Genomic DNA, 14,379 nt, shown 5'->3' with positions numbered 1-14,379 from the left:
TCCAGGGCAGCTGTTTACCAACTCCATCTGGTACGTAGGCTGAGACCCTATCTGCCTGCAGACTGTCTCACCAGAGTGGTGCATGCTCTGGTTATTTCCCGCTTGGACTACTGCAATGCGCTCTACGTGGGGCTACCTTTGAAGGTGACCCGGAAACTACAACTAATCCAGAATGCGGCAGCTAGACTGGTGACTAGGAGCGGCCGCCGAGACCGTATAACACCGGTCTTGAAAGACCTACATTGGCTCCCAGTACGTTTCTGAGCACAATTCAAAGTGTTGGTGCTGACCTTTAAAGCCCTAAATGGCCTCGGTCCAGTATATCTGAAGGAGCGTCTCCTCCCCCATCGTTCTGCCCGGACACTGAGTTCCAGCTTCGAGGGCCTTCTGGCGGTTCCCTCACTGCGAGAGGCCAAGTTACAGGGAACCAGGCAAAGGGCCTTCTCGGTAGTGGCGCCCGCCCTGTGGAACGCCCTCCCATCAAATGTCAAAGCGATAAACAACTACCTGACACTCAGAAGACATCTGAAGGCAGCCCTGTTCAGGGAAGTTTTTAATATGTGACATTTTAGTGTATTTTTCATCTTTGTTGGAAGCAGCCCAGAGTGGCTGGGGAAACCCAGCCAGATGGGCGGGGTATAAATAAATAAATAAATAAATAAATAAATAAATAAATAAATAATAAAGTAAAATATAATTCTATAATATGTATATTTTGTGGGTGCAGAGGGGGTGCACCTCTCAAGTCTAATCTCTCTTCTGAAAGCATTGACATGCACTATCCCAGATGCCTTCCAGATGTTTTGGACTACAACTCCCATCTGCCCCAGTTAGGATGGCCAATGGTCAAGGATAGTGGGATTTGTAGTCTGCAACCACCTGGTTGCTTTTCCTGTGCTGTACAAATCCTGAGATTTCCTAGAACTGTGTGTTCATTTGCTTGTTACTAGTCTGGCCCTCTTGTTTTCTCCCTCCCAGCTCAGGGTAACTTCCTACCATAGGAAGGAGACCTTTCAAGGTATAGATCTAGCCAGCTGACTGCCAGTCTGTGCTGTTAAAAACATCCCTCTGCAATGGGCGTCAGGCTCCTACCTGAAAAGAGATCTTTGGAAGTGTGGATTGAGTCAGTTGACAGATAGCTTGATTGGTGCCTTTGAGAACTCTTTGGTACCCCAGTGCTCAGGGTTGGGCAGCCTCCTTCTTGAGGAAAGACACCTTTGAAGAAATGTATCTGCTGCAGACTGGAAGATCTGCACTTTCAGAGCTCCCCCTGCTAATGCATCTGTACCTCACATGTAAACCACCTGTACCTCTTGCCTGACTATAAATATTTATGTGACCATTTTAAGGTGTTGGGTGGGTTAAGTTATCTATCATGAGGTTATTTCTTAGCCTCCATGTTCATGCTATGAATTGATCTGGAGAAGGCACCTTCATGAAGTAAGTTCTTAAGTTACTACACCCTGAATAATGTTTCAGATTTTTAAATGAATCAGTAGCATGGTGTGTGATAAAGAAATGTCTTTTAGATTCAGGTGCAGTTATCAATTTCAAATCCGTCTTGCTCACAGCTAAATGTATCACTTTGATGCATGGTCACTCTCACCATATCCAAGATGTTTGCTAGTGCAGAACCTAAATAAGGAGAACTAGCAGAAGAGAGGAAAATTGACACCGGGCCAGCACCAAATCTGTAATACTTTTACAGTAACCCTGATTTTAACCTTTTATTATTCCAGATGTTGCTATAGATGGGAACTGGAGCTGTTGGTCTAGCTGGTCTGCAGGTTCTGGAGGACAACGGACAAGAAGGCGGGAATGTAACAACCCAGCAGTGCAAAATGGTGGCAAGCCATGCATGGGGCCAAACACTGAAACTGCTTAGTGAAATATTTGAGAAGTTACTTGGAAGACCAATAGAAGGGCCCCAAAAGCGTTTTCTATTTTCCACTAGTATTAATTCCAGTTTTTTTACATTGTTATTATTGTTATTTAGGTAGGTAGACACTTTAAATGGCTGTGGTCTAATATAGAAACTCCCTTCAGGCATGGAGACTCTGACAAAAGTATTGATATATGTTTTCCTATTCAGTTCAATGGATAGAGGGAATCACATTGCATGAGCAGTGTTGATGGTCCCCTTGTGCAGGACTTTTCTGTACACTTCTGAATGAATACATATGACCTTTTGAACCAGAATATAAATCATATGGATAATATAATTAATAGATACATGTTCAGAACATGCAGCAAATATATATTTTTAATATCTGCCACTGTGTTTTTTTTCATTTTGCATATATACAAAAAGTCATCTGTTACTCTGACATCAAGAAATTCACACCTTTTTCTTTATTTGGCTGAACTTCAATCGACTATTTCCCATGAATGCCTAAAAATACACTTTTTTCTAATAGTCACTGGAGGGTGCTTCATCCTGCTGAGATAAATGAAAGCTTTAAATCTCAATCACAGCAGCCTCGTCAAATGTGAAACTTGAATCCAATGTGGTGGCGATAGACCCAGTTTCCCATTTATTGCATTGAACGTAAATTGTTTAACCAATTAGATATTGCCTTAAAGGGAGAAAAGTGAATTGTGAAGTGCTCTCAAATACCCCTGTGACACCCAATAATTTCAAAACTGTGTTATAATGATATGCTTATTCATTGGATGATTTTCCCCTGTAGATTACCCTGTATAAGAAAGACCTTCGCAAGCAACCTGGAACTGAATGTAAAAATGAAATGAAATAAATTAAAATTCATAAAGCTTATGGGCAAAAACACTTGATCCACACAAATAAAGATTAACCATTATGCTGTACAGTGAGAGTCAGCATGTTGCATTAGGAGTGATGCAAAACAGACTACGCCACCTGCTATGTGCTTTTAATTGTTGGGCAGAAGCAGTGTTGGTACAGGTGATCTTGCAGGTATCAGTGCCACTCACTAAGAGTCCATGACTGCATGGCCCACTGTGGGAGCACTAGGTTGTCTCCACCGATCTATCCACTCTGCCCTGACCACACCACTACTTTGCCCTGCCTTGTAAGCAAGTGGCTGTTGCTGGAAGGCTATTGCTATGGCTCTGCCACTGGTGAGCTGCTCCTGCTCTTCCATAGCTGTTCCCAGGCTCTGGGAAGCCCATTGAGCTCCCCTGTCTCCAGTGACCTTCTGCTGGCAGGCCTTTGGCCTCATAAGCTGGCTCATTATGGCCACAGTAAATATGCTGGTTTTTATGCCCTTTGATTGCTGTTTTGTACTTTGCATTTTATTGCTGTTGGAAAACCAACTGGGTGAAAAGGTGAAGTCCAAATCTGAAAACTAAAAGAGCAAATTCTGAGGTGCACCCACAGCCAAAGAAAACTGATTAAGTGCCAGCCATGGTCATATCTGAAGCAAGGCGTCACAATAGACCCTTTACATGTGAGTGGTGTGCAGAGAAAGAAGCAGAAAAATGATGTCCCTGGAATTTCCAGTGCTGAATTATGATTTGGAGTATTTTTACACGAGCTCCCCCACCACCTTGGCCCAGTTTCAGAACTGCTCGTCATTTTTCGAGTGAGTAAAGAATGGAAGTTGACTGAGCTGTTTTCTGGACAAGAGTAAATTCTTTTATGTAAATTTCACCATCGTTCCTGAGCATAAATATGAAGCAAAGCTGGCAAGAGGCTGGAAGCTCACTCTGCATCTATCAATTGCATCTGCTGTTTCAAACACACACCACATCATAATGCTGAATGGCTCACTGAGCTAAAATAAATCAGGACTCATGACAGCGTGGCAGTATTGGGGAGCTGGGGGGCGGCTCAGAGACTTTGCAAAAAAAAAAATCAGTGAGGTGTTCATCTCATTATGAAAATGAAAGGATTGGGAATAATCAAAATATTTTCTTGGGCTTTTCCCCTAAGACCATGATATTCAGCCAATTAATTCTTTAAACAGAGCCTCAATTAATCAGGAAACAGATTTAATTTTATTATTTATTTATTTATTTATTTATTTATTTAATATCCTGCCATTCCTCCCAAAGGAGCCCAGGGCAATAAGCACTTATAAATGTATAGTGCAAGTACGTCTAAAAAGGGTGAAACTCCACATTTATTCATTTTTTTCTCCTTTGCAAATACTCTGACCATGAGTCACCAGCGTATATTTGCTCTGGATTAGAGTGCACATTCTCTGAGCAAAGGCTTTCAGTATTACAACAAGCAATCCAGGCTACCATGCAGTATATGAATGCCGACAGCAGTTGTTCTTGATGGGGATTAAACCGGACAAGGGTTTTTCGGGGGGGGGGGCTCTAGATAACTCACCAGGCCCAGGGGGGAAATCAAAATATACACCACACACTTGAATCCAATGCTGGAAATGCCCCTTTGCACATGCACAAGGGTGGGGAAATGTGTCCCTCCAGATGCTGCTGGACTCCAGTTTCCATAACACCCAGCCAGCATGGTCAGAGATACACAAGATACAGCCCAACATCTAGAGCACCAAAGGTTCCCTGTTCTTGCATAAACACACAATTTCCTCTCAGTAGAGGTTGGCAGGGTGACATTGCTTACCTGGCTTCCCAATGTGGAGCTCACTGCCAGCAGCTAGGAGGAGTGAGGCAGTGGGGAAGTCAGCACAGTGCAAATGCAATGGCAGGAGTGTTGGATTGGCTCTGCTGCTGCACTTGCACCATCCTGACCTTTTTCCTGCCTCAGCTCTCCTCTTCTTTGTGGTTACCAGCAGCTACCTATACATTGGGAAGTGACTAACCTCACCTACTCCTGAAGGAATTCCTTCAGCTATGTGTAGTGTTGAGCAGTACTGCTTCCTCTTCCATTCACTCACAACCCCACAACCTCTGGCCTGCTTTGTGGAAATTTAAATTATGCTTAGCATACGAATATGTGGGTATGTAGTACTTCTTCAAAGAATGTCTGTTAAGAAGGTAATCTCTGAAGATATTATTATGCCCAAGTATTTTTCTCATGTGCAAGGCAAACCTCTGGAGATCAACAGCCAATTTTTCCAGTGAAGATTCTTCTCATTTTTGTTTTGTTTCGCTTGCGGTAAAAAGTAAATCCTAACCTATATGGTAGCTTTCCAGAACCTGATGCTCTTTGTATGCTGTTAAACTACAATTCCTATGAGACCCAGCAGGGGCAGACTTTGGTAATCATTGGTAAATACGGCTTCTGAAGTGAGCCCAAAAGTTGGCACACCCCCCAATGGATCTTCTCAATAGATCTTCTTGATTTTGCACCTCCTCAGCTTGGTTCCCTATGCGTGGGAACTGCCTGCAACACCCTAAATCTGAACCTGAGACCCAGCCAGCTTGGTCAGGGATGATGAGCGTTGTAGTGTGGGAGTCACATCTTGAGATTGGTGAGGGCTGATTTCAGAGAACTGAAAAGTCAGGTAGAGGGAGAACACTGTCATACAGACAGAAGACACCTTTCTCTGCCTCTACTATTTTCAGCAGTTCTCTTATCTAGCTATCTTGACTCTGCACCTTGAAAACCTAAGGTGCACAGCCTTCAGTCATTTACTATACACTGCTTCTTCTTTTTGTTAATAAGCCTGTTTGTTCACATCCACATCTGTGTCCCATACCTTTTAACCCAAGTGCCACCATCACATGAGTCGGACACAGAGAAATCAGGTTTCCCAGAAGATACGCCTTGCAAAATATGTAGGATAACAGCTGCCTTGAATGTGTGTCAGTATGTACCGTATTTTTCGCCCTATAGGACGCACTTTTTCCCCTCCAAAAATGAAGGGGAAATGTGGGTGCGTCCTATGGGGCGAATGCAGGCTTTCGCTGAAGCCCGGGGAGCGAGAGGCTCTCGCTCTCCAGGCTTCAGGAAGCTCTGCGCAACCCCCCGGAGCCCGGTGCCAAGCCGCGCCGGCCTCCGAAGGGTCGCGCAGAGCTGCCTGCCCTCCCGGGGTCTGCGCAGCTTTGCGCAACCCTCTGGAGCCCGGCGCCAAGCCGCGCAGGCCTCCGGAGTGTCGCAGAGAGCTGTCTGCCCTCCCGGGGTCCGCGCAGCTTTGCGCGACCCTCCGGAGCCCGGCGCCAAGCCGCCCGGCCTCTGGAGGGTCGCGGAGAGCTGCCTGCCCTCCCGGGGTCCGCGCAGCTTTGCGCGACCCTCCGGAGCCCGGCGCCAAGCCGCCCGGCCTCTGGAGGGTCGCGGAGAGCTGCCTGCCCTCCCGGGGTCCGTGCAGCTGTGCGCATCGCTCCGGAGGCCAGCGCGGCTTGGCGCCGGCCTCCGAAGGGTTGCGCAGAGCTGCCTGCCCTCCCGGGGTCTGCGCAGCTCTGCGCGACCCTCCGGAGCCCGGCGCCAAGCTGCGCCGGGCTCCGGAGGGTTGCGCAGAGCTGCCTGCATTGGGAAGCCTCAGCGCGCCAGGCTTCGCACAGCTGTCCGCAATCCTGGGGAGACCAGCGCGGCTCCCTAGGCTTGCGGATAGCAGGCTCTTCTGGGGGCTGGGGTCGGGGGAAGCTCGGGCTTCCCCTGCGCGAGCCCCGTGCCTGGGGGGGGAAAATAAATTTTTTTCTTTATTTCCTCCCCCCAAAAACTAGGTGCATCCTATAGGGCGGTGCGTCCTATGGGGCGAAAAATACGGTATATGGGGATAGAATTCCTTCGTTACAAGTGGATGGCAACTGTAGTATTATTATTTTTTAAAGAAAATCTCCTATTATGAGCTTTTAATTTAGGCCAGAAAATGGCTGCGCCTTATCTCATCTGGTATGGCTCACATGCTGGGCCCTTCAGCACAGCTTATATTAGTTTCTTTGACTAGCACTGTAAATGTGTAATTGCTCATAATCTTTTACAGGCCTGGCAGGCAGGTTCTCCTTTCTCTCTCTTTCTCTCCCTCTCTCTCTCCCCGCACTTCAGCTTCATTGCACAAAACTCCTGTTTTTCATTGTTAAGGATTTGTGAGCCTCGGATAAAATGTGTGTGTGTGGCAGGGGGGATGCCTTGGGCTTGAGGAGATTTCTCTTTGACATTTGAAGAGAGCCTCAAAAGGGGCATTTTGCTGCCATTTGTTAGGTGGCTCGCGGTGTATAGCCTTCCTGTACATTTCCTTGTCTTTTTGCCAAGGCTCAGACATATTAAACTCTTCAGGAAGGAGATAGGAAATAGGGGCTGAATTCTACTGATTGAATTAAACATTCCACCCAGAGTGATCTCTGGTTGTCTTGCAGAACATGTTGCCAGCATACACCTTCTCCATTTTCAGTTACTGCTAATTATTTCCTTTAAGTGTCTTTTACTTCTAGTGTCCTTTTAAATACCATCCAATTTGTATACTGGAAGGGTGTGTGCCTGGTGAATCAATCTGTTTTCAGTCTATGTCACTTTTGCACATGTACTTACTGTCCTGTTTCTCTGTTAATTAGAATTTAAATATATATATACATATAGACAAAAATATGCATTTCATATCTACTAAAATATGTATCTTTATATAGATTTTCTTCCACAGTTAAACAGATTTTTCTCTCAAAATATGCATTTCCACAAGTTCTCTCAAAATACACATTTCTCCAAATACATTTGCTTTGAACATACCTTTTTGAATGCATTTTGGCTTTTTTGTGTGCTGAGAACTGCATCAGAAGTTCAGAAAGAGTGAAAGCTGGTTGACAGCCATGATGGTTACATACTACCTGTTGGGGATCTGAGGTAAGATATCCACGTAGCTGCACCTTAAAGTCCTAAATAGTTTGCTGCTATAGAATATTAGGCTTCAGTAATACAGTTCCAGATGTTGATATATACACAGGGGAGTCCTGTATACACATGCTGCACATACACATACATACAGGGGATTCTTGTCATTTGGGCATCCCAGGACCTCCAAACACACTGTCCAGGCTTGCACTCTGGAGAGGTCACTTTGCTGCTTCTAATGCAGCATAAACAACATGGGAGGCTGTAGTTAGCAGTTAGCAGTCTCTGCAGCCACAGCAGGCGCCGTAATTCTCCAGCAATTTTACTGCATTCCTGGAGGCACATTCCATTGTCTCTTGAGACAGAAGGATATCAGTACCAACAAAAACAACAACAAAAACAAGCCTGCTTGTCTGCTTATTTTTAAACATGATGCTTGCCAGATTGGTGCAGTAGTACCCAAAGTGTTGGCCTTGTAAGTGTGGGAATGATTCAGCCACAAATTATCAAGCAAATCATTCTCTCTCAGCCTAGCCTACTTAATGGGCTGTTGTGGAAGTAAAATGAAACCACAGTCCTTTGGAACAAATTATAAAGTCTTCCAGATTTTGGGTTGGGGGATGTGATGAGAAGGGGTTGCATTTTTTTATTTTTCAAAGGCTGAAATGTTTTTATGACTACTAGCTTGAAGAACATACAGAGGCTGCGTACAATTTTGTTTGGTGTCTGAGTTTCGCTCATTTAATTCTTTACGGACCTCACAGAAGTGTGATGACGCCACTAGGCCCAAACAAGAGACGAGACTATATTTCCCAGGTATCAGCATCATGTGTAGCTTGTGGACATCCCCCTTCTCTGGTTGGGCAGTGCATTCTGGACATTAGCATACAGCAGGTAGCTACGCTGGGTCTCAAATGTAATGGAAGCATAAGCAAAGCTGGGAACCACTGTTTGGAGCCTGGTGTGAGATCAGAACCTTAAAGGATTACTGGAGCTAATATATGTGGTTTCAGATCTCTGTGAAAAATAGAGATTCTTTCCCCCTTTATAAAAATGGCAAAATACTGCACCATCTGTACAAAACCATGAATTATTATCAATTTGAAAGCGTTATACAGCTGGTTTCTCTCTTTCTACAGGAAAATCAAATCTTGGTGTTTAGAACAGCATGGCGTAGCCCTTCGAACAAAAGAAAATTGCTTTCGTTTTGACAAGAGCTAAAAAAAATTCCACACACAACGTTAAAAAAGAAGAAGACTTTTTTCCTATCTAGAAAGGTCACATGAAGCATTGGTCTAATCCTCCAGGGTGTAAAGCAGTCAAGTTAGTGAAGCTACGATAAATTCTAAATGCTCATCGATATACTGTTGGAAAACATGCATCTCAAGACCACGGCTGTTATTAAAAGGCATTTTGTTAAGTAGTGGCTCTATCTCAGCATTCTCTCTTTGTCCTCTCCACTTTGCTTCATCAAGCATGGAAGTAGCTGGTACTCCCATGGGTGTACCTCCACATGCCAAAATTGCCACTGCCCCAACCCTGACCAAATAAGCAGCAGCAGCCCCAGTGTCAGGAGAGGATCTGCATCCCACCACTCTAGTCTCTTCCGGTGTGAGATAACCATTCTGAGTGCAGTTCTGTGTGAAGAATGTGCTCGTTTTGTCCTTTTGCTCAGTTAGTCCCTCTAAGTTATCCCAACTCGAGTCAAAAGTCAGGGCCAAATAACAACCACAGGATACAGAAACATGCCAGAAAGACCTCAAATCCCTTCCAATATCTAGCCTTAGTGGGGACAGTGTGTCAAGCTCTTCTTCTCCTACTTTGCAGGCTTTACGGTGGCATTTGGTTGGTCACTGTGAGCATTGGATGAAAGGGCCTATGGTCTGATTCAGGACCACTCTTTTTATGTAGTTAGATGGAGTCAGTCTAGGCCCTAAACTACCTACAGCAGCTGTAATGTGTATTTTCATGGCTCACCACATGGAGCACTGTTCACAATTCCAAAGATTCCCAGTTCAAACCCAACGCCTCCTGGCAGCCACACATCTGCATCTAGCACATCAAAGTCAGAGGATATAGGTTTCTTTTCCCAGTTTTTGCACTCTCCCATTGGTCACAAGGATTGTTCTCATGGCTCTTCTAGCCTATGGCAGCTGTTGTGTTTACCAGTCCATGCCCTCTAGTCCTTCCAGCTAAGCCGACTGAGAGACACAATCAACTCTTGGGTGGAGAAGCAAATGGAGAGGGGCTATCTGGAAACCTGGTTTTAAGCATGATGTTGCTTGATTTTCTCCTCCTCTATTATTGACAGCCAGTCCACCATCATAGTTCTTTAATTCCTTTGCAAAATGCACAGCACAATCAAATGCAGCATGGTTGGTATTCACTGTGTGCATTGGTTTGTTTGTGCCTGTTTTTATTGGTTTTTTGCAGTCATTCATTCAAAGCATATTGCTGTGGACTCCCAACTACAGTCTTTGGAATCAGTTCAATCCTGTGCATATTCCTGTACTGAGATTTATGTCTTGTTTTCCAAAAGGGCTCCTAAATCAACTGGACTGTTAACATCTCCAGCTCTGGAACCCTTGGAGATAAAATGCTGGTGTTCTAATAGATGATTCATGGCCAGTCTTAAAGGGAAAATAGCCTCATTTGTGCAGCAATGTCCTCTGTGGACAGGCTGCATGTGACTATGATTCTTTTATTCATCATCACGTTATATTAAAAATTATAGCAGCCTGGATTTTAGAATCTTTGAAGTTGGCAGTGTATCTGCTTCAGGTTTTCTTGTCCACTATTCACCCCTGTTTTGATATCCAGTCCATTCTATGCTCTGTGAATCAGGAATGTGTCATTTTTCAAGCAAATAAGCAGTTACTGATATTAGCAAATATATCAATTGAATGAATTAGATGAATGGTGTGTATGAGCCCTTCTTTCCTTTCTGTATAGCTCTCTGCGATGCATGTATAGGATGGAGGGTACCTGTGGAGCATTTTCCCTCTGCCCACTTGTAAGCATATGCTGCACTATATGTTATGTAGTTCTGACATAAGTGGCATCTGGTTGTTGTTGTTTTTTTAAAAAATGCTTTCATTATCTTTACTTTGTAACAATTCAGATTGATCCACTTTCTTTAAAAGTGCATATCTGCTGCCAACATTTCAGAACCAGATCAGAAGAATTTACAGAAATGTGTTTTGATATGACTGCCAAAAGAGTTGCACTGAATTCTGGGTCAAATGCTTTGGTTGTGTGATTCCATGGGCTACAAAATATTGTGTGTGTGTGTGTGTGTGTGTGTGTGTGTGTGTGTGTGTGTGTAAGAGAGAGAGAGAGAGAGAGAGAGAGAGAGAGAGAGAGAGATTAAAAAAGGACGCTAAGGCTTCCTTTGGGACTGAAAACCTAGGGCACTAATTGTCTGGAAGGGCTATTCAAGTGGAATCAATTGTGCTTAGAAGAAGCACAATATATAAGGGTGCAATATTCGTTGTACAATCTAAGTACCATGTAAGGATGAGGATTGCTTTGTTTCAGAAATTTGTTCACTTGATGGTGGTGAATGGAAGAGGCAATGTATATGGTCTGCTCAGTGATTGCGATTCTCACCCCACCAATGTATCTCTACATGAGTCTGAGAAGGAGCTGCCACATCAAAATGTCCTAACAGGACTCAGGCTTTCAATAGACAGTCTTTGAAGACTGTGAGGACCCAATCATCACATGACCATTCCTAGGACCATTTTCTCCCATCCAGGGTAAAATTTTTGTTACTATGGAAGGAAAATGGTGGTGTTAAACTACGTGCATGAGCTCCTGATTTGGCACACTATTGCAAAACTAACACAAAATGGCCTTTTGTGGAGACTAAATAAGAAAACAGGGCTTTGTTAGACTGCTGAAATGGCCCAGTCATACAGCAAAGGGGGAGGGGGCATAAAAAGTGGTTATATGAATCAGCCGTGAGATTTACAGACACGATAAACTCTGGTTGTATCCACTTGGCCTTGTAGTGAAGTGGTTGTGTAACACCTTGTTCCTCCATGCACAGTTTCCAACTAAGTCCACACTTGCCACATCATGGAAATGTGGAAGTGATTTACCGGTAGTTGCAAGCTGGTCTCATGGTGGAGGAAATTGCACAACCATAACCCTGAGGCAGCTCATCTACACTCAGTGCTGCTCTGCACACTGAATGTGCATATGGAGAGTGAGCTACTGGACAGCCCTGTTGTAACTGTCAATCTGTGATACTGCAGGCCAGTAATACTCACGGCAGTCCCTTTCCTTTCATATTTTGTTTTTTTTTTTGGGGGGGGGGGAACTATATTCCTTTTCATTGCAGCCTTATACATGACAACTAGAATAGCTGCCATAGTTGTTAGCCCCTAAGCAATGAGCCCCCTCCCCAATTCCCTCCCCTTTATTCATTCTGTTGGGCACCGTTAACACAGATATTAATAGCCAAATGCATTTGACTCAGCACTCATACCATCATTTTCTTGTTTGACAACCCGACTCATTAACCCACTCATGGCAAGATGTTAGCATCCCTGTATTTCTACACTCTTCCCTGCGCACATGGCTCCACCATTTTGAGGAACTGGGTTGATACACTGTCTTGTCCGCCTTCTAGATCCAGCTTGGCAGGGAGTCCATGGTGTCCAGCAGCTCCAACCACCATCCGTCGGATGACCTGTGACACAATACATTATGAGTAGAAACTTAAAGACAAGAAATGGAACCTTGCAAAGGCACCTTGAGCAAGACTTGCCAAGAGGACTGGCCTGATCCTATGCAGACTTAGGTGCTCCAAAACCTGCTGAAATAAATCAGCTTAGGCACACCCACATCTGCTCCAGGGATGAGGCTGCAAGACTTTAACATTAATATTCAGTTGGCGCCATACTTTGGCTCAGGTCCTGCCGCCTCTGGTATGATTTATGACACTGGAACATTTGTTACCTCTAAAACCTTCTTTGCTTAACCTGGCTTACTTATAATAATCACTTGAGCTGTTAATTTTATCCCTGTATAAGGCCCCTTAGGTTGCCTGGCATGCAAGATGATCAAAGACATCGAAAGGAGGTGTTGATTGATGGATAGATCTCGGGAGGTATCAATTAGCCAGAGTCAGAATGATGTATTCAGCAGACCTTTCTCTCCAATGGTTTCACCTTACCCCTCTGTCTTGTGTTCTCACACGCTGGGCCTTCCGAACCCTGCTGGCACTCGCAAACACAGGAGGACCCCATCAGCACCGGTTCACCGTTGTTCTGGCACGGCCCACAGCGGCAGGCACTGAACTCGATTAAGTATTCATCCAAAGCTCTCTTCAGGTTTTGCCTTTTGGCTTCAATATTGGCAAGGTTGGTTCTAGGCAGTATTTCAGTTATGGGTTGCAGCTGTGGAATAACAGATGGGGAATTATCCGTGACGTTGCTAATGGATGGGTAAAGGGTTGGAAATGCAATACTTCTCAAAACTGGCAGAATAACTGTTAAATAGTAGCTTGGAAAGCCCTTTGGTAGACTACCTGACGATGCTGGGCAGTGGGTGGCCTGAAGAAAACTTCTCCCTTACTAAGGACACCTCACACACTCCAGAGTGGTCATATGTCCTACTTTACAGAGATCAGCCCTCTATCTGAAAGGCTATTGGAAGACTGAAGAAATTTGAAGGGATTTCTGGCCCAAGTTTTAAGGAACCGTAAGAAGGAAGTGTGAGCAGGGACCTTGAAGTTGCCCTGCAATAGTCAGCACTTGGACAGCAGACTGAGCTTGCTTGCAACTCACCTGGTCACAACCTCCCCCATTATGCTGTGGCATAGGGCATAAGGCACCCACACCCACAGAAGGGCCATGCACCCTCACTATCAGTCTTTGCAGCACAAGCCATAATGTACCACAAGCAGAGAGCAGGAACACTGCAGAAATATGCTGCCACGGCAGCAACTCATCTTAACAAATGAAAAACAACTTATTGCAGAACAAAGCAAAAAACCAACCACAGAAAATCAGGATTGCCCTGCACCTGATCAGGGAAAGCATTTTGTCTCAACCCTCAGTCAAACAGCCATCCTGGGGTGGGTGTGTACGTGCATGTGCACAAAGGAGCAAGATATAGATACAAAGAGCAAGATATAGATACAAGTAACGCTTAGAGCTGCCAGGACCACACAGGACAGTCTATTTGCAGAGGTTTTGCTTTCTGTACTTCACAAGGGCAGTAGGGATTTCCACAGAAGAGCTGTGACATGGCCTTGAAAAATGATGTTCCGGAACAATATTTACACAAGGCCTTTTAGCAAACAACCATGAGTCAAGATAAGGGGACATTCAAGTGGACATAACTAATTATTGGGTGCTTGAATCCGCTCCAAAACTACAAGCACTGGCAGAGCTCCTGCAGCAGCCATTTAAAGGTTACAGAATAGGCTACAGGCAAACAGTAGTGTGTTTTGGGCAGCATTAATGGAAGATCTGTGCAGAGAATACACAGGAACTGCTAAGAGCCTTTTCTCGTGATGAGCCTCAAAAACAAAGCACCATCACCCCATCACCTCAACCTTCCTTCCTGCAGTCACTCTGAAGCCCCCTCCCATTTGCCTGTCCACACAACTGCCAACAAAGCAGCAGCTCAGAGGGGTCCTTCTTCAGAGTGAGGCACTATAGGTGAGATCATCCATAGTGCACTGGATGACG

At 44.7% G+C, this 14,379-nt stretch overlaps 2 protein-coding genes and 1 long non-coding RNA gene across 3 annotated transcripts in view; 2 read left to right on the top strand and 1 right to left on the bottom strand.

The window, feature by feature from the left end:
- C8B (complement C8 beta chain) overlaps nt 1-2,826 on the top strand; it is a 42,460-nt gene extending 39,634 nt beyond the window's left edge. The window contains exon 12 of the mRNA XM_079982110.1: nt 1,740-2,826. Coding sequence (XP_079838236.1) covers nt 1,740-1,885 — 146 coding nt within the window. The 3' untranslated portion in view covers nt 1,886-2,826. The remainder of the gene's footprint in view (nt 1-1,739) is intronic.
- A 7,631-nt stretch (nt 2,827-10,457) lies between these two features.
- LOC307219156 lies at nt 10,458-11,127 on the top strand. Its single transcript, XR_013840309.1, has 2 exons — nt 10,458-10,955; nt 11,005-11,127. It is a non-coding gene; the product is annotated as an uncharacterized lncRNA (long non-coding RNA).
- Nucleotides 11,128-12,213: 1,086 nt separating this feature from the next.
- C8A (complement C8 alpha chain) overlaps nt 12,214-14,379 on the bottom strand; it is a 28,671-nt gene continuing 26,505 nt past the window's right edge. Inside the window, exons 10-11 of the mRNA XM_079982109.1 lie at nt 12,858-13,080; nt 12,214-12,371 (exon numbers count right to left, since the gene is read on the bottom strand). Coding sequence (XP_079838235.1) covers nt 12,220-12,371; nt 12,858-13,080 — 375 coding nt within the window. The 3' untranslated portion in view covers nt 12,214-12,219. The remainder of the gene's footprint in view (nt 12,372-12,857; nt 13,081-14,379) is intronic.

This window comes from Podarcis cretensis, assembly GCF_951804945.1.
Source record: "Podarcis cretensis genome assembly, chromosome: 6".
NCBI lineage: Eukaryota > Metazoa > Chordata > Lepidosauria > Squamata > Lacertidae > Podarcis > Podarcis cretensis.
This window is presented reverse-complemented; position numbering and strand designations above follow the sequence as displayed.